This window comes from Rana temporaria, chromosome 12 (assembly GCF_905171775.1).
Source record: "Rana temporaria chromosome 12, aRanTem1.1, whole genome shotgun sequence".
NCBI classification, from domain to species: domain Eukaryota; kingdom Metazoa; phylum Chordata; class Amphibia; order Anura; family Ranidae; genus Rana; species Rana temporaria.
This window is the reverse complement of record NC_053500.1, coordinates 143,577,453-143,599,960: the sequence shown is the minus strand read 5'-3', so window position 1 is coordinate 143,599,960 and position 22,508 is coordinate 143,577,453. Positions and strand designations below refer to the sequence as shown.

The 22,508-nt window shown below is 51.5% G+C and overlaps 2 protein-coding genes across 5 annotated transcripts in view; one reads left to right on the top strand and one right to left on the bottom strand.

Annotated features, from left to right (window-relative positions):
* The window catches only part of B3GNTL1 (UDP-GlcNAc:betaGal beta-1,3-N-acetylglucosaminyltransferase like 1), a 258,592-nt gene extending 240,104 nt beyond the window's left edge, over nt 1-18,488 (top strand). For all 3 annotated transcript variants that reach the window (XM_040331079.1, XM_040331078.1, XM_040331080.1), the window contains 4 exons: nt 3,088-3,156; nt 6,046-6,120; nt 13,476-13,570; nt 18,055-18,488. In XM_040331079.1, the coding sequence (XP_040187013.1) occupies nt 3,088-3,156; nt 6,046-6,120; nt 13,476-13,556 (225 nt within the window). In that variant the 3' untranslated portion in view covers nt 13,557-13,570; nt 18,055-18,488. The remainder of the gene's footprint in view (nt 1-3,087; nt 3,157-6,045; nt 6,121-13,475; nt 13,571-18,054) is intronic.
* Nucleotides 18,452-22,508, bottom strand: part of TBCD (tubulin folding cofactor D) — a 205,591-nt gene continuing 201,534 nt past the window's right edge. For both annotated transcript variants that reach the window (XM_040331075.1, XM_040331073.1), the window contains exons 39-40: nt 20,613-20,697; nt 18,452-18,611 (exon numbers count right to left, since the gene is read on the bottom strand). In XM_040331075.1, the coding sequence (XP_040187009.1) occupies nt 18,597-18,611; nt 20,613-20,697 (100 nt within the window). In that variant the 3' untranslated portion in view covers nt 18,452-18,596. The remainder of the gene's footprint in view (nt 18,612-20,612; nt 20,698-22,508) is intronic.

Sequence of the window (22,508 nt, the reverse complement as noted above, 5' to 3'; positions counted from 1 at the left end):
CTGGTGTACAAATAAACACTTTACAAAGCTCTCAGCAGTTGTTTTGAAGCACACGGCCCCCCGCCTGTCCTCGGAGTGGGTGGTCTATCGGTCGTCTGATTATTTTCCTAGCACATGTCTGCACTCCACATTAAATAAGCATTGTGGAAATGAGATGCGCGGTTTACATGTCGCTGTTTACACGTCACAGCAGCTCTCGTGGCTGTGTGCGTCTCCAGCGACGGCCGCACCTCGTCTGTCTCGGATCTGTTTGTTGTTTTTTTTTTTTTTTTTGCAGTGTTTTCTTTTTCGTCCATGGGATTTGTTTTGCAGCGTGCGCCGGTCTACGTCACCCCGGGACACGTAGTCAGTGCCAGGCCCGCTGTGTACTTTCCATCTGTCTACACGGCTCAGTGTACACAACTCCCCGGCATGTGAGCAGAGGAGTGATCGGCACGCCCGGGCCGCTGTGGTGGTGCGCCGCCGTCACGGCTGAGTCCTGAAAGGTGTTTATTTTACTGCAACGTATTCCCTCCCCCCCCAACTGAGCAAAAATAGAAAAGGTTGCAGAAAATGAGGAACGATTTTAAAATAAGTTCCTGACAGTCCTGGTTTTGGCTCAACTGTCCCTGTTTTTCGGGGTTTGTCAGATTAACGCGGAAATTCCAGGCAGATGGATGAGACACAAATGACACGCGTGTTCTGTATTAAAGCAGAACTAAAAAAGAAACAAGATAAAAATGAATCGGCAGTTACAATGTAACCAAACCAGGTTTTGTTGCTTTATTCACTTCCAATGCAGAAACTTCCCCTGCAGTACTTCTTTCTGCCTCTAGATGTCCTCAGTCTGATGGTCAGCATCATTCAGTATACTTCCCTTGAGCTTTGGATGCGATTGCATTGCGGCCTCATTCTCCTATATGGAAATCAGTGGCAGGTGGTTCACTGTATTACCAAAAGTATTGGGACGCCTGCCTTTACACACACATGAACTTTAATGGCATCCCAGTCTTGGTCTGTAGGGTTCCATATTGAGTTGGCTCCGCCCTTTGCCGCTATAACAGCTTCAACTCATCTGGGAAGGCCGTCCACAAGGTTTAGGAGGGTGTCTATGGGAATGTTTGACCATTCTTCCAGAAGAGCATTTGTCAGGCATTGATGTTGGAGGAGAAGGCCTGGCTCGCAGTCTCCACTCTAATTCATCTCAAAGGTGTTCTATCGTGGTGAGGTCAGGACTCTGTGCAGGCCAGTCAGGTTCCTCCACACCAAACTTGCTCACCCATGTCTTTATGGACCTTGCTTTGTGCACTGGTCCAAGTCATTTGGTGGAGGGGGGATTATGGTGTGGAATTGTTTTTTTCAGGGGTTGGGATTGGCCCCTTAGTTCCACTGAAGGGAACTCTTAAGGCATCAGCATAACAAGACATTTTGGACAATTTCATTCTCCCAACTTTGTGGGAGGAGTTTGGGGGATGACCCCCTTCTCGTTCCAAGTGCACAAAGCAAGATCCATAAAGACATGGAAGAGCAAGTTTGGGGTGGAGAAATTTGACTGTCCTGCACAGAGTCCTGAATTCAGCCCAAAAGAACACCTTTGGGATGAATTAGAGCGGAGACTGCGAGCCAGGCCTTCTCATCCAACATCAGTGCCTGACCTTACAAATGTTCTTCTGGAAGAACGGTCAAATATTCCCATAGACACACTCCTAAACCTTGTGGACGGCCTTCCCAGAGGAGGTGAAGCTGTTATAGCTGCAAAGGGCGGAGCCAACTCAATATGGAACCCTACGGACTAAGACTGGGATGCCATTAAAGTTCATGTGCGTGTAAAAGCAGGCGTCCCAATACTTTTGGTAATATAGTGTATATAGACTCCACCACATATCTTCAATATCAATCTGTCACTGGTTGGACTCCAACGCATTTCAACTCATAAAGAGTCTTCATCAGGGGGGGGTAAGCAATATTGAACCCTACGGACTAAGACTGGGATGCCATTAAAGTTCATGTGTGTGTAAAGGCAGGTGTCCCAATACTTTTGACAGCACTGTGCATCTCCCTTGTCTTCATTAATGAGCTTCGTGAACGTCTGTCCTTTATATCAGCTTATATAAATCATTAAGTACATATCATTTTTTTTAATGCAAGCAGTTGTGAGTAGTGGAGTTTCTTTCAGCCTCTTGCAGTTCCCTTGTACAGCAGAGGTCAGAGTGGGGGAGGGAGAAGCAGCACAAGGAGCCAATCAGTTCCTGTGCTGAGCAGAACCACGCAGATGAACAGAAGGACGATGAGGCCTATGTTCAATCCAGAAGACTGGCGACATCTGCTGGCAGAAGAGAGTCACTGCGGGGGAATAGCTCCAGGATGAAGGTGTGTTGCAACAAAAGCTGATTTTGGGGTTTTTATTATTTAATAGGCTATTATTATTATTATTATTATTTTTGTCGGTGTTCTGCTTTGAAGGGAACCTCCAAAAGATAGACATTTTGGAAAATTGCATTGCCAACTTATTTTATAAAGGTTCAGGCTCACTGTAATGTGACCCTCTGGACTCGTCTTGCACCCGTCACTGCTGAGCATCCAATGGATTTGCTTTTTCTACAGGCAATTTGGGGGGGGGGGGGGGGGGGTTACTAAAACCGGAGCACTCAGGATCTGGTGCAGCTCTGCATAGCAGCCAATCAGCTTCTTGCTTCAGCTTGTTCAGTGAAGCTTTGATATAGAAAGCTGATTGGTTTCTATGCAGAGCAGCGGAGGCGGCTCTAAGCTTTGTGAGCCCTTAAGCAAAACTTAGACACGGGGGCCCCACTTGTGCCCAATTTCAACCGAATAAAAATGGCTGCAGAGAGTTGCACGGATCTATCACACAGTGATTGAGCAGAGGCAAATTAGGCGGCCGCGAGGCCCCTGTGAGTGCGAGGCCTTAGGCGGCCGCGAGGCCCCTGTGAGTGCGAGGCCTTAGGCGACCGCCTAATTAAAGAGCCGCCTCTGGCAGAGCGGCACCAGATTCTACATACACCAGTTTTAGTAGATCCCCCCCCCCCTGCCCCCCAACTCTGGAGAAGTCCTCGGCAGATGGAGACTGACAGCCTGTTCTTTGTGTTGCAGGTAACGGCGTTCTGCGATGTCGATTGCAAAAAGATCTGCAAAGGTTTCTACACACACGAGGAGTCCGAGGTGAGAGCCGAACGAGTCTTCTAATCCGCTTACATTACAATCCCTGATACATAACAACACACTCATGGGTCCAGATATTTGTTACCCCGGAAAGTGGTGATGGAAATAGCAGAGCGGTGAGGTGCGGGTGATGGGACACAGACCTTTCTGTTATCTTCTGTGCTGGAATTCTTCTATACAGAGCGGTCTTATCGGGGCTACAAGGACTGTAATGTCCTACATACCTCCCTTCTATCGTCTATGGAATGACCTCATGAAGACCCCAGAGCAGCATTTATACCACTAAGGCTTCATGTACACGGGACGCTTTACAACCTCTCCTGAGCAATTTAACTTGACAGATAGTAACCCGCGTTTATAACGTCTGTTTGGCCGCGTTTAGAAACGTTTAATAATATATACCTCGTAGGGCAGATCATGGGACATACCTCATAGGACAGATCATGGGATATACCTCTGTAGGACAGGTCATGGGATAGACCTCCATAGTACAAGTCATGGGATATACCTCCATAGTACAAGTCATGGGCTATACCTCGCAGGACAGGTCATGGGATATACCTCGTAGTACAGGTCATGGGATATACCTCGTAGTACGGGTCATGGGATATACCTCGCAGGACAGGTCATGGGCTATACCTCGTAGGACAGGTCATGGGATATACCTCGCATGACAGGTCATGGGATATACCTCTGTAGGACAGGTCATGGGATATACCTCGTAGGACAGGTCATGGGATATACCTCGTAGGGCAGATCATGGGATATACCTCATAGGACAGATCATGGGATATACCTCGCAGGACAGGTCATGGGATATACCTCGCAGGACAGGTCATGGGATATACCTCGCAGGACAGGTCATGGGATATACCTCGCAGGACAGGTCATGGGATATACCTCGCAGGACAGGTCATGGGATATACCTCGTAGTACGGGTCATGGGATATACCTCGTAGGACAGATCATGGGATATACCTCGTAGGACAGATCATGGGATATACCTCGCAGGACAGGTCATGGGATATACCTCGTAGGACAGATCATGGGATATACCTCTTAGTACAGGTCATGGGATATACCTCGTAGGACAGATCATGGGATATACCTCGTAGGACAGATCATGGGATATACCTCGTAGGGCAGATCATGGTCTATACCTCGTAGGACAGGTCATGGGATATACCTCGTAGTACAGGTCATGGGATATACCTCTGTAGGACAGGTCATGGGATATACCTCGTAGGACAGATCATGGGATATACCTCCATAGTACAAGTCATGGGATATACCTCTGTAGGACAGATCATGGGCTATACCTCGCAGGACAGGTTATGGGATATACCTCGTAGGGCAGATCATGGGATAGACCTCGCAGGACAGGTCATGGGATATACCTCGTAGGACAGGTCATGGGCTATACCTCGTAGGACAGGTCAGGGGATATACCTCGTAGTACAGGTCATGGGATAGACCTCTGTAGGACAGGTCATGGGATATACCTCGCAGGACAGGTCATGGGATAGACCTCTGTAGGACAGGTCATGGGATATACCTCGTAGTACAGGTCATGGGATAGACCTCTGTAGGACAGGTCATGGGATATACCTCTGTAGGACATGTTATGGGATATACCTCTGTAGGACAGGTCATGGGATATACCTCGTAGTACAGGTCATGGGATATACCTCGTAGGACAGGTCATGGGATAGACCTCTGTAGGACAGGTCATGGGATAGACCTCTGTAGGACAGGTCATGGGATAGACCTCTGTAGGACAGATCATGGGATATACCTCGTAGGGCAGATCATGGGATATACCTCGTAGGACAGGTCATGGGATATACCTCTGTAGGACAGGTCATGGGCTATACCTCGTAGGACAGGTCATGGGATATACCTCTGTAGGACAGGTCATGGGATATACCTCGTAGTACGGGTCATGGGATAGACCTCTGTAGGACAGGTCATGGGATATACCTCTGTAGGACAGGTCATGGGATATACCTCGTAGTACAGGTCATGGGATAGACCTCGCAGGACAGATCATGGGACATACCTCGTAGTACGGGTCATGGGATATACCTCTGTAGGACAGGTCATGGGATATACCTCGTAGTACGGGTCATGGGATAGACCTCTGTAGGACAGGTCATGGGATATACCTCGTAGTACGGGTCATGGGATAGACCTCTGTAGGACAGGTCATGGGATATACCTTGTAGTACGGGTCATGGGATATACCTCGTAGTACGGGTCATGGGATAGACCTCTGTAGGACAGGTCATGGGATATACCTCGTAGTACGGGTCATGGGATATACCTCTGTAGGACAGGTCATGGGATATACCTTGTAGTACGGGTCATGGGATAGACCTCATAGGACAGGTCATGGAATATACCTCTGTAGAACAGGTCATGGGATATACCTCTGTAGGACAGGTCATGGGATATACCTCTGTAGTACAGGTCATGGGATATACCTCGTAGGACAGGTCATGGGATATACCTCGTAGGACAGGTCATGGGATATACCTCGTAGGACAGGTCATGGGATATACCTCTGTAGGACAGGTCATGGGATATACCTCGTAGTACAGGTCATGGGATATACCTCTGTAGGACAGGTCATGGGATATACCTCTGTAGTACAGGTCATGGGATATACCTCGTAGGACAGGTCATGGGATATACCTCGCAGGACAGGTCATGGGATATACCTCGCAGGACAGGGTTTAGAGGGTTTGTATTGCTGACTTGTATTGTAAAGGTGTAGGATCCAGGCTGTCATCCCGATCCTCACCACACTTCCAGCAGCAAGTACCATCTCCTGTCCATCTTGTTCCCTCCTATGATTAGACCTGAACCTCTGCTTTTTCTTTCTTTCAGAAAAGACCAAAACCAAAGATTCCTATCCTCCATTTTAAAGAAGCCAAACCGCCATTTATTATCTGCGTCAAACTGGTGAGTGTGGGGATCTGAAATGCTGAGGGATGTGTACCCCATTGTTCTGTACATGGGGGGGTTCTGCCAGACCGGGACAGGAGGGGGCTATATACCCCATTTTGTATATATGTGGAGTATGCAAGAATGCCAGGGCAGGAAGATGCTGTGTACCCCATTGTTCTATTGAAGGGTGTTCTGTGAGGGGACTAGGGCAGTAGGTGGCTGTGTACCCCATTAGTTCATATATGAGGGTTCTGGGAGGAGACCGGAGCAGTAGGTGGCTGTGTACCCCATTAGTTCATATATGAGGGTTCTGTGAGGAAACCAAGGCAGGCGGTGACTGTGTATACAGGGAGGGGTTCTGTGAGGGATTATGACAGGAGGTGGCCGTGTTTTCCATTATTCTATATATAGGGGTTCTGTAAGAAGATGGGGACAGGAGGTGGCTGTGTACCCCATTTATCTGTACATGGGGGGTTCTGCCAGGAGGGGGCTATATATCCCATTATTTATATGTGGTGTATGTGAGGTTACTGGGGCAGGAAGGGGCTGTGTACCCCATTGCTCTGTAGAAGGGTGTGAGAGGACTATGGCAGGAGGTGACTGTGTACCCCATTCTATGGGGGCTTTGTGAGGAGTCTGGAGAAGGAGGTGGCGGCTGTACACATCATTGCTCTTTATATGAGGGTTCTGTGAAGAGACCAGAGCAAGAGGTGGCTGTGTATCCTATTTGTCTATATATAGGGAGTTCTGTGAGGGGATTTGGGCAGGAGGTGGCTGTGTACCCTATTATTGTATGTATGGGGGTTCTATGAGAGGATTGGGGCAGGAGGTGGTTGCGTATTGGATTGCCCTGTAACTGTGAGGAGACGGCTGTGTACCCCATTAATCTGTATATGGGAGATACTGAAGGAGACCAGGGCAGGGTGTTCCAAGACTCTGTTCCCAGTCTGTCTGTATCATCCAGTCCAGTACCATCCAGTTCAACCAATAATTCTGTAGTATATGGGAGTTATGTGAGGAGACTGTGTACCCCATTATTTCTGTATATGGGAGTGGTGTGAGGAGACTGGGGGTGACTGTGTACCCCATTAATCTGTATATGGGAGATACTGAAGGAGACTAGGGCAGGGTGTTCCAAGACTCTGTACCCAGTCTGTCTTTATACAGGGGTTCTGTGAAAAGCCTGGGGCTGGAGGTGACTGTGTACCCCATTATTTCTGTATATGGGAGTGGTGTGAGGAGACTAGGGGTGACTGTGTACCCCATTTATTTTGCATATGGGAGTTGTGTGAGGAGACTGGGGGGGGGGTTGACTGTGTACCCCATTATTTCTGGATATGGTAGTTGCATTAAAAGACTGAGGGGAGGGTGACTGTGTACCCCATTCATTCTGTATACAGGAGTTGTGTGAAGCCTGGCGATGATTGTGTACCCCATTATTTCTGGATATGATAGTTGCATTAAAAGACTGAGGGGAGGGTGACTGTGTACCCCATTAATTCTGTATACGGGAGTTGTGTGAAGCCTGGCGATGATTGTGTACCCCATTATTTCTGTATATGGTAGTTGTGTTATGGGCCAGAGTCAGGGGGTGTCTGTGTACCCCATTATCCTGTATATTGGGTTCTCTCATGTTATTCCTCTCTGCAGAGGGAATGTAACTGCAGAGTCCATCTGAGCAAATATTATTCATCAGGACATTAAAAAAAAGCGAGCGCGGCGGCTTTAATAACGCCGATAGATGTGGCCACCCGCCCGTCGTTTTCATAGAGTAAAAATTCTTTGGAAATTGTATTTTTCCTTCAGAGGGAGATTTAGCAGAACAAAGCGCTCTCCGCTGGGGGGGGGGGGGGGTTTGTTTGATGATCTCCGGCTCAGAAGGGGGGGGGGGGGGGTTGTAGAAGCCACATTAAAGGGGGGCTCTGCCCCGAACATCAGACCTTTTCCTTTTATTTTCCGCTCTTGACACGACGGCGGAGACGTATATTTAGAATATTTGATGTCGTTTCTCGGCTTTTATTTGCTGCCCACATCTGACACCATGTGGAAAGGCGGCCCGGCCCTGTGATGTGGGGACAGAGAAGTGTAATTAGGGTGGAATGTCAGATAGGAGTGCGCCGCGCCTCCCCGCACACGCTCCTGTCATGTGGTCACATTGAAGTAGCAGCTTCTAAACTCTTTATTGGTTTTGGTCTGATCAGAAACACGTGCGGGGAAGTTGGAGGAGGGGAAGCTTAACCTGCGACTGCTTTGTGTTCAAAATTGTATGTTTTATTGGACATTTAGATTCATTTTTGTCTATTATCTATGTTGGGCTTTTTTTTCTTTTTATACATCTCGTTATAGACGGGTCCGACCGCCAGCAAGTCCTCTTTCTGTGCTGGATGGATGGGGGGGGCGGGAGGCGGCGGCACCTAAATGGCAAATAATATTCTATTCAGATACCACATCTATGAATTTAGAGTATTCTGTATGTGAAATATTCTTTTATTTCCTGTTTGCCTTTTTTATATAAAAATTCTTGACCTATAGGCCGTGCTTGTCCAGCAATAGTGGCAGAGATACCACTGCCGGGGGACACCTGTTACTTGGTGTAAGGCGCCATTCACACTATAGCGCCACTTCAAAGTCACACAATTGCAAATCTAATCCAACTTTACACTCCCTGGATTAAAGTCGCATCAAAGTAGCGCAGCCGCCTTTTTTTCGAAGTCATGGTGCCATTGATAAGAATGGGCTGGGACTTGTCCTGCGATGTCCAAAGTCGCACAAGTATGAATGGAGCTGCAATCTTATCAAAGAAAACTACTGCTGTGACTGCCCCAGCTCCACTGGAGGGGGGGTGGGGGGTGTTCTAGTTTTCCCCCAACCCATCACCGGCCCTCTTGCCAGATATCTTTCTCTGCCTGTACAGAACTGTGCAAACGTTTTTTAAAAGGTGTGAAGAAACACTGTAAAGTAAAAATTCTCTCAGAGATAAATAATTTGTTTGTTTATTTTTTTATCAATTTATAACATGCAAGGTGAGAGAACAGAAGAAAATGTGAAATCCGATCAATATTTGGGGTGACCGCCCTTTGCCTTCCTCTACATAGACGTACACACAGTTGAAGGAACTCGGCAGGTAGGGTGTTCTCTGTGTACATCTTGGGAGAGAACCAATCACAGATCTTCTATGGATGTCGGCTTCCTCCAATCCTTCTCTCTCTTCATGTCATTCCAGGTAGATAGATGGTGAGATCAGGGCTCTGTGAGGGCCAAACCATCACTTCCAGGACTCCTTGCTCTTCTTTACATTGGAGATAGTTCTTAGAGTGGAGTTCCACCCAAATATTGAACTTCCGCTTTTTGTAATACTCCCCCCTCCGCTGTCACATTTGGCACCTTTCAGGGGGAGGGGGAAGCAGATACCTGTGTAACACAGGTATTTGCTCTCACTTCCGGGGATAGATGACCACGGTGTCCGGCGCCTACTCCGTCCTCCCCGCTGTCTTCTGGGAGACAAACAGGTCCCAGAAGACAGCAGAGACCAGTGGAATCGCGATGCACGACTCGTGCATGCGCAGTAGGGAACAGGCAAGCGAAGCTGCAAGGCTTCACTTCCTGATTCCCTTACCAAAGAGCCGAGGGACAGATCGGCTTCGGGACCCGACATCGCAGGCGCCCAGGACAGGTAAGTGTCCATATATTAAAAGTCAGCAGCTGCAGTATTTGTAGCTGCTGCCTTTTAATATTTTTTGTTTTCAGCAGAACCCCACTTTAATGACATTGGTTGTATGTTTGGGGTGGTTGTCCTGCTGCAAAATTTAATTTGGGGCCAATCACACGCCTCCCTGGTGGGGAAGTATCTGTCTGGATTTCTCAGCATTGAGAACACCATTCATCTTACTTAAATCTCCAACTCCATTTACAGAAACATGCAAGGAACCTCTACCATGCTTCACAGTTGGCTGCAGACACTCATTATTGTACCGCTCTCCAGCCCTTCCCCCAACACACTGCCTCCTGCTACAGCCAAATATTTCACATTTTGACTCATCAGTCCAGAGCACCTGCTGCCATTTTCTATGTTTTCCTGCATAGTTGAGTCGTTTTGCCTTGTTTCCACGTCTGAGGCATTTTGGCCACAAATATTTCATAAAGACCACTTCTGGGCAGACTTCTGACAGTAGATGGGTGTACCCGGGTCCCACTGATTTCCACCAGTTATGGCCGATGGCACTGCTGACATCTTCCGGTGTTGAAGGGAAGTAAGCATGATGTGTCTTCATCTCCTACATTGTTTCCTTAGCCAGACACATCATACTTACTTCCCTTCAACACCGGAAGATGTCCAGGAGTGCCATCGGCACAGAACCGGTGGGACCCGGGTACACCCATCTACTCTCAGGAGAATTGCTACCAAAATGCCTCCGCCATGGAAACAAGACTAAGCAAAGAAACTATGCAGGAAAACATAGAAATGGGGGTGCATACATGGCAGCAGGTCCTCTGGACTGATGAGTCAAATGTGAAATATTTGGCTGCAGCAGGAGACAGTTTGTTGGAGGAAGGGCTGGTACAATAATGAGTGTCTGCAGACAACTGTGAAGCATGGTGGAGGTTCCTTGCAAGTTTGGGGCTGCATTTCTGTAAATTAATTTGGAGATTTGGTCGGGATCAATGGTGTCTTTAATCCTGAGAAATCCAGGCAGACATTTCTCCATCATGCCGTACCACCAGGGAGGCGTGTGATTGGCCCCTAATTTATTCTGCAGCAGGACAACCACCCCAAACATTCACCCAATGTCCCTAAGAACGTGTAAAGAAGAAGTAGTAGTGAGGGTTTGGCCCCCCCAAAGCCCTGATCTCACCATCATGGAGTCTGTCTGGAATGACATGAAGAGACAGAAGGATTGGAGGAAGCCGACATCCACAGAAGATCTGTGTCTGGTTCTCCAAGATGTACACAGAGAACAACCTACCTTGCCTGGTCCTGCCATAGAAGGCGCAGTGTAGAGTATCCTTCATCTCAGGGAAGATCTCCTCCTGTGTCTAGGACCGTCATTACTAGGTCTTGTCTTCATTGCCCCTCTAATCTCTATGCTGCCCCCAGTCGTGGCATTAGGGTTATTTTCATGGATCAAACTGGCCTTACAGGTTGGGAACAAATCTCAATTTTCATTCCGTTTTCCATTGAATTTTTCACCTGCTGATTTCTCGTTGAGACTTTTCTTGAAAACGGGATTGTTTCCAGGGGGGTTCTTCTTTTTTGATGATTTCTAATTGGTTGCTTTTATCCTTATGATAAATTACATCTGTTCTGGTTCTTTGTTGGACGATCGCGTCGTTCTGTAATGTCAGGTTGTCTGAATTCTTTCATTTGTGATCAAAAGTGCCAAATGCCTAAAAATTGGATGGCCAGCATAAGAGAAGCTGTCTGTTCTGGGGGGCCTTGTGTAGAACATCGTACAGAATAAGCACGGCTAAGATATGGAGTTACACCTAAACCTGGCAGTCTGTGAGCACCCCTCTGTACACGAGGAAAGGGGGGGGTGTATTAACTTTCTCTTATAGGTGAATGTAGACACAATATGGAGGGGGGAGGGGCTCAGTTCTATGCTATGTACAGTAATACTTTACAGCAGGGCAGTCTGTTCCTTTGAAGGGTAACCCCATCCAGCAGGTAAGCCTAGAAATCCCGTCATTAGCAGGGACCCCTTTCATCAACGTTTCTCCCCCTCCCCCCCAGACGTTGTAAACACAAAGAAGAAAGGGGGGAGATTGGGGAGCGCTCACCTCCTTTATGGTGGAGGGATCAGAGTGCAGCGCCAGCTGTAGGTGTCTCTTTTCATCTCTTTATAGGTTGGGGGGGGGGGGGAGAAAACGCCTGTAAAAGTATCTACAAGTTGTTAAAACAACACGGGGGGGGGGGGCTCAGCTCCTGTGTCTGTTACAAGGATGTTTCCATTCCATGTCACAGCAATAAAAGTGATCGGAAAAAAAATGAAAGCAACAGTGTAAAAAAAAAAACAACAAAAATAATAATAAGTAAATAAAAATGCCCCCGTCTCCCCATGCTAGCGGGCAAAGTGCGATCATCAGATGATGGGCGGTAATTTTAGCACCAGACCTCCTCTGGACATCTAAAGTGATAACCTGTAAAGGCTTTTAAAGAGTCACCTATGGATAGTAAAATGTACGTTGTTTGTTGCCGCTGTGCGCAGTTTTAAGAGCGTGACGTGTTTGGTATCTATTTACTCAGCATGACAGCATCTTTTACATAATACATAAGCCAATTTTTTTTTTTGTGTGTTTTTATGCATTAAAATTGAAAAGTGTATTTTTTTTCCCCCCTCAAAAAAAGCGTTTGAAAAACCCCTGCGCAAATACCGCGTGACTTAAAAAAAAAAAAAAAATCAAAACCCACTATGTTTTATATATATATATATATTCTAGAAAATTGGTTAGAATGCCCAAACATTATATATATTATTTATTACGGGGGGGTTGCCTCATTGGTTGAAAAGGGGTAGGGGGTGGGTACCATCTTTCTATGACAATTGAAGGAAGTAAAGGTGATATATGGGGGGCGATGTCCCTTTAGGAGTAGCCCCCCGATATATCTCCTTTTTCCTTCCTTCAATTATCATAGGATGATGGTACCCACCCCCTACCCCTGTTAAACCAATTAGGCAACTCCCCTTAATCCAAATATTATATATAATGTTTGGGCATTCTAATTAATTTTCTAGAAAGAAAAAAAAAGATTTTCACATGGAAACAAGTGTCAGAAAATTGCTGGACTTTTAGTGGTTAACTGCAAAATCCACTCTTTGTTGCGATGGGTGATGCCAGTGGGGGGGGGCCGCCTGGCATGAATTTCAGGCCGTGTATTGGTGGGCAGGTTGAGCCTGGCAGGAAAAAAGTGCAAATTTATTTGAACTCCATCATTCCCAATGGCTCCCTTCACACAAAGGCAATTCCAATTGCGGCAAAACAATGTGGCGATTCTGATGCGCGTCCCCCAAAAGAAATTCCGGAACTTCTTTTGGGCAGCATGCGTTGCGCAATTGTACTGTGATTTGTCGAGCGGCAGAATCCCGTTTGGGGTGACATTAAGAAATAACAGCAATGTAAACATGTCCTGCGATTTGATGTGTGGGCGGAGCCTAAAGGAAAATGATCTACAAGTGGAGTAGATTTCAACCAACTGCGTTACCCCGGAGCCACCACCTGTGCTGGAAAATGGTCAGAGGAGAGGAGAGGATGTGATTGGTGGATGAGGCGTAGTGCAGACAGTCTCTCCCCTGACACACACACACTGATTGGGCCGATTGATGGAAAAGTCGATCCCGTTCCCTCCACCTGATATTTGTTTTCTGTTCCAGGATCTGACTGGAGGAGGATTGGAGGAGAATCTGCACTCACTGAACCTGAAGGAAGGTCTGGATTATTATCACTTCAACTGAGGGGCTTATCCCAGGTATGGGGCCGAGTTTTATGACTTTATATCTGACATGCTATGGGGGGGTGGGGGGGCACGGATCTTCACACTGGTGTGGTGCGTTAACAACATGCATTCATTCCAAATGGGCTGCTAATGCACTAGGAACCGCAGCTGACCGTATTCTGAGAATGCAATGCAGGGCAATGTGCAAGGGGTCCGATCTACAATGAAAGGCCCCTCCCTGCAAAGCCGTAATATGTGCATGCATTACCATAATGCAGGAGGGTGAAGCTGGACTATTATGCCAAACACCCCTCCCGAGCCGTCCCTGTCCCCCGCACTCCGCCCGTCCCTATCCCCCACACCCCTCCCGAGCCGTCTCTATCCCCCGCACCCCTCCCGAGCCGTCTCTATCCCCCGCACCCCTCCCGAGCCGTCTCTATCCCCCGCACCCCTCCCGAGCCGTCTCTATCCCCCGCACCCCTCCCGAGCCGTCTCTATCCCCCGCACCCCTCCCGAGCCGTCTCTATCCCCCGCACCCCTCCCGAGCCGTCCCTATCCCCCGCACCCCTCCCGAGCCGTCCCTGTCCCCCGCACTCCGCCCGTCCCTGTCCCCCACACCCCTCCCGAGCCGTCTCTATCCCCCACACCCCTCCCGAGCCGTCTCTATCCCCCGCACCCCTCCCGAGCCGTCTCTATCCCCCGTACCCCTCCCGAGCCGACCCTGTCCCCCGCACCCCTCCCGAGCCGACCCTGTCCCCCGCACTCCGCCCGTCCCTATCCCCCGCACCCCTCCCGAGCCATCCTGTCCCTATCCCCCCCGCACCCCTCCCGAGCCATCCTGTCCCTATCCCCCGCACCCCTCCCGAGCCGTCCCTATCCCCCCCGCACCGTCCCTATCCCCCCCGCACCGTCCCTATCCATCCCCCCACCGTCCCTATCCATCCCCCCACCGTCCCTATCCATCCCCCCCGCACCCCTCCCGAGCCGTCCCTATCCCCCCCGCACCCCTCCCTATCCCCCCCCGCACCCCTCCCGAGCCGTCCCGTCCCTATCCCCCCGAGCCATCCCGTACCTATCCCCCCGCACCCCTCCCGAGCCGTCCCTATCCCCCCAAACCCCTCCCCATCCCCCCCAAACCCCTCCCGAGCCGTCCCTATCCCCCCGCACCCCTCCCTATCCCCCCAAACCCCTCCCTATCCCCCCGAACCGCTCCCTATCCCCCCCAAACCCCTTCCTATCCCCCCGAACCGCTCCCTATCCCCCCCAAACCCCTCCCGAGCCGTCCCTATCGCCCCGCACCACTCCCGAGCCGTCCCTATCCATCCCCCCGCACCCCTCCCGAGCCGTCCCTATCCATCCCCCCCCGCACCCCTCCCGAGCCGTCCCTATCCACCCCCCCCGCACCCCTCCCGAGCCGTCCCTATCCCCCCCCGAGCCGTCCCTATCCCCCCCCCCCGCACTCCTCCCGAGCCGTCCCTATCCCCCCCCCCCCCCCCCGAGCCGTCCCTATCCCCCCGCACCCCTCCCGAGCCGTCCCGTCCCTATCCCCTCGAGCCATCCCGAGCCGTCCCTATCCCCCCAAACCCCTCCCCATCCCCCCAAACCCCTCCCGAGCCGTCCCTATCCCCCCGCACCCCTCCCTATCCCCCCAAACCCCTTCCTATCCCCCCGAACCGCTCCCTATCCCCCCAAACCCCTCCCGAGCCGTCCCTATCGCCCCGCACCCCTCCCTATCCCCCCGAACCGCTCCCTATCCCCCCGAACCCCTCCCTAACCCCCCGCACCCCTTCCTATCCCCCCCGAACCCCTCCCTATCCCCCCGCACCCCTCCCTATCCCCCCCAAACCCCTCCCTATCCCCCCCGCACCCCTCCCTATCCCCCCCAAACCCCTCCCTATCCCCCCCCGCACCCCTCCCTATCCCCCTGCACCCCTCCCGAGCCATCCCTATCCCCCTGCACCCCTCCCGAGCCATCCCTATCCCCCAGCACCCCTCCCGAGCCGTCCCTATCCCCCCCTCCCGCACCCCTCCCGAGCCGTCCCTATCCCCCCCGCACCCCTCCCGAGCCGTCCCTATCCCCCCCGCACCCCTCCCGAGCCGTCCCGTCCCTATCCCCCCGAGCCATCCCGTCCCTATCCCCCCCGCACCCCTCCCGAGCCGTCCCTATCCCCCCCGCACCCCTCCCGAGCCGTGCCGTCCCTATCCCCCCGAGCCATCCCGTCCCTATCCCCCCCGCACCCCTCCCGAGCCGTCCCTATCCCCCCCGCACCCCTCCCGAGCCGTCCCGTCCCTATCCCCCCGAGCCATCCCCCCAAACCCCTCCCCATCCCCCCAAACCCCTCCCGAGCCGTCCCTATCCCCCCGCACCCCTCCCTATCCCCCCAAACCCCTCCCGAGCCGTCCCTATCCCCCCCGCACCCCTCCCTATCCCTCCGAACCGCTCCCTATCCCCCCAAACCCCTCCCCCCAAACCCCTCCCGAGCCGTCCCTATCTCCCCGCACCCCTCCCTATCCCCCCAAACCCCTTCCTATCCCCCCGAACCGCTCCCTATCCCCCCAAACCCCTCCCTATCCCCCCAAACCCCTCCCGAGCCGTCCCTATCGCCCCGCACCACTCCCGAGCCGTCCCTATCCCCCCGAACCGCTCCCTATCCCCCCGCACCCCTCCCTATCCCCCCGCACCCCTCCCTATCCCCCCAAACCGCTCCCTATCCCCCCAAACCCCTCCCGAGCCGTCCCTATCCCCCCGAACCGCTCCCTATCCCCCCAAACCCCTCCCGAGCCGTCCCTATCCCCCCAAACCCCTTCCTATCCCTCCGAACCGCTCCCTATCCCCCCAAACCCCTCCCCCCAAACCCCTCCCGAGCCGTCCCTATCCCCCCGCACCCCTCCCTATCCCCCCAAACCCCTTCCTATCCCCCCGAACCGCTCCCTATCCCCCCAAACCCCTCCCTATCCCCCCAAACCCCTCCCGAGCCGTCCCTATCGCCCCGCACCACTCCCGAGCCGTCCCTATCCCCCCAAACCCCTCCCGAGCCGTCCCTATCCCCTCCCGAGCCGTCCCTATCCCCCCGCACCCCTCCCGAGCCGTCCCTATCCCCCCAAACCCCTCCCGAGCCGTCCCTATCCCCCCAAACCCCTCCCGAGCCGTCCCTATCCCCCCAAACCCCTCCCGAGCCGTCCCTATCCCCCCGAACCGCTCCCTATCCCCCCAAACCGCTCCCTATCCCCCCAAACCCCTCCCGAGCCGTCCCTATCGCCCCGCACCACTCCCGAGCCGTCCCTATCCCCCCGAACCGCTCCCTATCCCCCCAAACCGCTCCCTATCCCCCCAAACCCCTCCCGAGCCGTCCCTATCCCCCCGCACCCCTCCCGAGCCGTCCCTATCCCCCCGCACCGCTCCCTATCCCCCCAAACCGCTCCCTATCCCCCCCAAACCGCTCCCTATCCCCCCGCACCCCTCCCGAGCCGTCCCTATCCCCCCGCACCCCTCCCGAGCCGTCCCTATCCCCCCGCACCCCTCCCGAGCCGTCCCTATCCCCCCGCACCCCTCCCGAGCCGTCCCTATCCCCCCGCACCCCTCCCGAGCCGTCCCTATCCCCCCCGCACCCCTCCCGAGCCGTCCCTATCCCCCGCACCCCTCCCGAGCCGTCCCTATCCCCCCCACCCCTCCCGAGCCGTCCCTATCCCCCCGCACCCCTCCCGAGCCAAACAGACCCCACACTAAACTTGTCAAGATTTGAACCGTTTATGGCTACCCTTAGATAACGCTTTAGTATAAAGATGTATTTACAATACGTACCCTGACCTGTGTTTTACTGCACTGTCACTGGGACACCCAGAAAACAATTGCTGGGTACAACCAGCCTGACGGATTTTACATACGATTATTGCTAGAGGCTGGTATCGCCCCTAAGCCCCCTTTCACACTGGGGGCACCTGAAGGAAGCTGCATCTGCAATCCCAATGTGAAAGCCTGAGTGCTTTCACACTAAGGCGCTGTGCTGGCAGGGCATCAAAAAAAGTCCTGCAAACAGCTTCTTTGCAGCATTGAATACATGGCTCCCAAAGCGTCCCCTTCACATTGAGGGACCTTTTTTTTAACGCCAAAGCGCCCCAGTGTGAAAGGGGTCTTAGCGGCGCTTTACCAGTGGTTTTCGGGAGCTGGCAGTGTGAAAGCACTTTCACATTGGGATTGCAGATGAGGCTTCTTTCAGGCGATTTTTTTTTTTTAACGCCAAAACGCCCGAAAAATGCCCCAGTGTGAAAGGGGTCTTCTCCCCCAGCATCGTGTTGATGGGGGGGAAATTGAGTGACCTCGCTCTGTGTATGGCCAGCCTAAGAGGACCTGTCTTGTCTTTCTTGCCATGTGATGTAATACAGCTCTGCATGGGAGCCAATCGGCTTCTATTTCAACTTGTTCAATGAAACGTGGAAGCTGATTGGTTTCTTTCTATGCAGAGCTGCGCCAGATTTTGCCTGACTGTGAAAATTGTCCCTTTTTCCTTGTGTGACAGGATGGGGAATGTTCTCTGAGGGGCCGATGTGGACAGACGACGAGACACAACATGCGATTCGGAGAGATGCAGCCGACTCCCCGTGTAATGTAAAGGGGGTTACATGACTTTTCTAGGCAGATCATTAATAAATGTATATACAATGTTTTTTACACAATGCATGGGATTGGTTTTCCCCTTTATATTCTGTGCTGGTGATGAGTTAGTAAAGTGTACCTGTCTTCAGACACCCGGCACTGCAGCACTGAGGTCACTTTGGTGGGAGCGACGCTCGCCTTTACTGGGAATCTTTTTAAAGTGTCGGCGATCTCTTTGTGTCCAGTCAGCAGATCTGGATCCGCGCCGCGGCGGCGGAGATATCACACACTATGTGCGGCTCGTAGTAATTGACTGCAGGTGACTGTACAATAAACATGGTTTTATTTTAGAAGTGACACAATACAGGACAGTCTATTATTATAATGAACACATGCATATAGCGCCACTTGCTGACCAAAACAAGGTATGACAGCCAAGTTCCGACAGGTGTCTGAGGATTCTCATCAAGAACGAGGGACCTGTGGGGGGAGAAAATTCAAATTTTATTGTCACATCTGTACTGACATTGGAGAGACTCTGATCACTTTAGGCAACAGAGACCCCCCCCCCCCTTTGCCTTCTATATACATCTTGGAGAACCAAGCACAGATCTCGGCTTCCTTCTGTCTCTTCATTGATGGGTGAGATCAGGGGGGGGCAAAACCATCAGAGAGGTGTGTGATTGGCCCCTAATTTATTCTGCAGCAGGACAACTACCCCCAACATCCAGCCAATGTCATTAAGATCCATCTTCAGTGTAAAGAAGAACAAGAAGTGATGGTTTGGCCCCCACAGAGCCCTGATCCCACCATCTGATGAAATGAAGAGACAGAAGGATTGGAGGAAGCCGACATCCACAGAATATCTGTGATTGGTTCTCCCAGATGTACATGGAGAACAACCGACCTGCCGAGTTCCTTCAACAACTGTGTGCAAGTCTACCACGAGCAGGGATATGCAATTAACGGACCTCCAGCTGTTGCAGAACTACAAGTCCCATGAGGCATAGCAAGACTCTGACAGCCACAAGCACGACACCCAGAGGCATGATGGGACTTGTAGTTTTGCAACAGCTGGAGGTCTGCTAATTGCATATCTCTGCTCTAGAGGAAGGCAGATGATACCCAGTGATTGGGGGGGTTTGGGGGGGTGCCAATCTCATGGAGGAATCCGCAGCACAGGCAGTGTTTACTACAAGAGGCAGATCACACCCTGATCCAGCTGGATTCCCCCCTCCCCCATTCCCACCAAACAGCACTTCTCCATCAACAAAACAATTCATTACTAAACTCCTGGCAGACCCCACTACAGCCAATCAAATGTTTACAATCTGTGATCACTAATATCTGATTGGGTGTCTATTAATTACAGATATTTTCTCCCGCAGCAGCTTTATGAAATGGGTTGTGTACCCCCCCCCCCCCCCCCCCCCCCCCCCCCCCCCCCCCCCCCCCCCCCCCCCCATCACCCATACTCCACACATAGATTGTACGGTACATAAAGCACACATATGACAGGCGGCGGTGTTAACACGGCGCTGTGTGCTGGCGGCACGGTTCTGGCTCTTCCAGCTGAGATGTATCGGGTGACTGGGACTGTGGGGGTTATTCTAATAAATTCCTCCCATTCCTCACAGATAAGAGCATCACTGACACCACATCTGGATTAGATTTACTAATGTATGAATATCATATAGTGAGCCCTGCAGAGTAACCCCCCCACCCCGTTACGTCACAGGCAACTGACCCCCACTACACCCCCCCCCTCATATATAAATATACCCAATAGGAGCCAACACAGCTCATCAACTTCTAATATCCACACATAGACCATCAGGGGGCCCCCTATTCACACCACAAGATGTCCCCTCCTCCAATCGGCTTTGCGAAATATAAAAAAATAATATATATAATTTCAGATTCTAACTGGCTGACAATATCAACAATCGCTACTGTGCGCCCTTCACCACCCCCCCCATCACTGCCAGACCTCGCCAATATATCCACATACTATATAATACACCTCCCCCATTCCCCCTGGATATAAATATATCCATATATACTATAATAGACCCCCCCACTACTGTGCACCCTCCTTCCCCCCAAATCACTGCCAGGCTATGCCACTATATACTATAATACACCTCCCCCAATCCCCCCTGCCGCTACCAACCACCACCTATATCTCCCTGGATATAAAATATATCCATACACTTTAATACACCCCCCCCCCCCCCTGTATACAATGTGTTCATTATACTTATTTCACATTCAAGTCTATAGGTTTACACCCCTCCCAGAACGCTCTGCACATTGCAATGATTGGGCAGCACTTTAGAAAAGATTCGGCAGCAATATGAGCGCAAGCAGCGGATTGGTGGGTAGCTGTGCCAGGGCTCTACCAGACCGGCACCCATGGGGGGGTAATTGCTGCTCACCGACTATATGACAAATCCCTCCCCCCAGATTAGTGCAGCTTACCTTGGTCGCTGGGGTTGGCTTTGGCACTTTCATCAAATCGCAGAGGTGATTCCGCTTCTCTCTCACATTCGTCACATCCGTATCCCTGCGGGGGAAGCAGACACAGCGTCAGCACCGAACGGCACAGGAGACGAAATATCAATGTATATAAAGCTTCATAGGGGGGCAGATAGGGAAATGCAACTTCCCCAACTGGTGCCCCATCGTTGGTATCGGGGGAAGAATAACACCCCACCCATCGTTGGCGACACGGTGAGGAATAGCGCGCCCCCATCGTTGGCAACACGGGGAGGAATAATATGCCCCCAACGAGGGGAGGAATAATAGCGTGGCCACATGGGAGTAGAACCCCCCCCCCCCCCATCGTTGATGACACAGGGAGGAATAGCGGCCCCATCGTTGGTGTCAGCCCCCAAGGGCCGAATACAGGCAAGAAAAGGGCCACATCTGGCCCCTGGGCTGCAATCCAGAGACCTCTCCTCTATCACATAGATATGTACTGAGCACTGACACACAATCATTAATGACCAATCAGCGGACGCACGCCTCTGAGAGCGATCAAGTCAGGGTTATGGTGAGGTTTGGCCGGTAGGTATTGTACATATCAGATGGACTGGGAAAGGGTAAAACAATTTGCACCTTATATCGCAATAATAGCAAATAGAGCCCTGGTTCACACTGGGTTGCGGGAGTGAAGCCGTGCGAGTTCAGCTGAACTCGCACGGCTTCACTCCCGCCGGCAGTCCCGATTTCGGCCGCGATTTAAGAGACATCTGTGCAGGTTTCTGCACAGATGTCTATGTAAATCGCGACCCGAAATCGCAAAAAGTAGTACAGGAACTACTTTTTGAAATCGGTGCGGCGTCGCACCGATTAGGACAGTGTCATTGGCGGCAAATGCCGCCGATTTGAGATGCGATTTCACATGTGAAATCGCATCTCAAATCGAAGGAAATCGTACCCAGTGTGAACCTGGGCTTAGGGAAAATCTCCTCTTACACAGGCAGGTGTCCTCATCAGAAGAGTTGCCCTCAGAGGTTCACATTTAAAATTAGGGACTTTCTGTTCCGGTAATTTTGGTGAACAGGATAAACAGAGAGGTGGAATCTCCTCCGTGGGGGCGCAGATAACAATCTAATACACAGAAGCCCCCGGATCACGTCCCGTCCAGCAAGTTTACGAAGGTCTAATGTAAACAAACAAAACAAAACCGGGTTAAATTAACCTTTTGCCACCCCGGTCAATTCTGACATTTCTTACAAACGCTACAATCAGCTTTTTTTTTTTGCTAAAAATGACTAAAATTGTGCACAACGGCATTCATGTCTATGGACGCAAATGCTGGACCACTAAATGTGGTGATATGCTTCATCCACGTCCTGCCTGTCTTCGATCCGATTGGCCCAGGCTGACCTCCATGCTAGAAGTGGGCTTCATTAGACCGGGTCGGGTTCTGAGCAGTTTTGGGAATCTTTCCTCCCATGTGCTCCTCTATTATAAATCTACTTAACGCCGGCCACAGGAAGATCTCTGCTGGTCAGGTGATTAGTAGGAAACATTCGGTATTTGGGGGATCTGGAGGGACGAGATTGATGGTGTGTGAGGAGATCCTCAGGAGCCAAATGTCAGACGGCCTGCTATGTTGTTTTCATTCCCCCGAGCCGCAGGCTTCAAAGAGCCTCTAGAATTCCAACACGTTTTTAATAACCTCCCCGAAATCTTTCAATCGCACTTTCCAGAAGCGCCAAATTCCTCGGGGCAATTCTCTTATCCAAGGAAAATCTCGGGGATTACACACCAGACCGCATGGTGTTTATACGAACGGTGTTCACGCCAGAGGAACCTGAAACTACCGAACCCGTCCAGTGTCTGCACCCCTCCCCCGACTCCGGATCA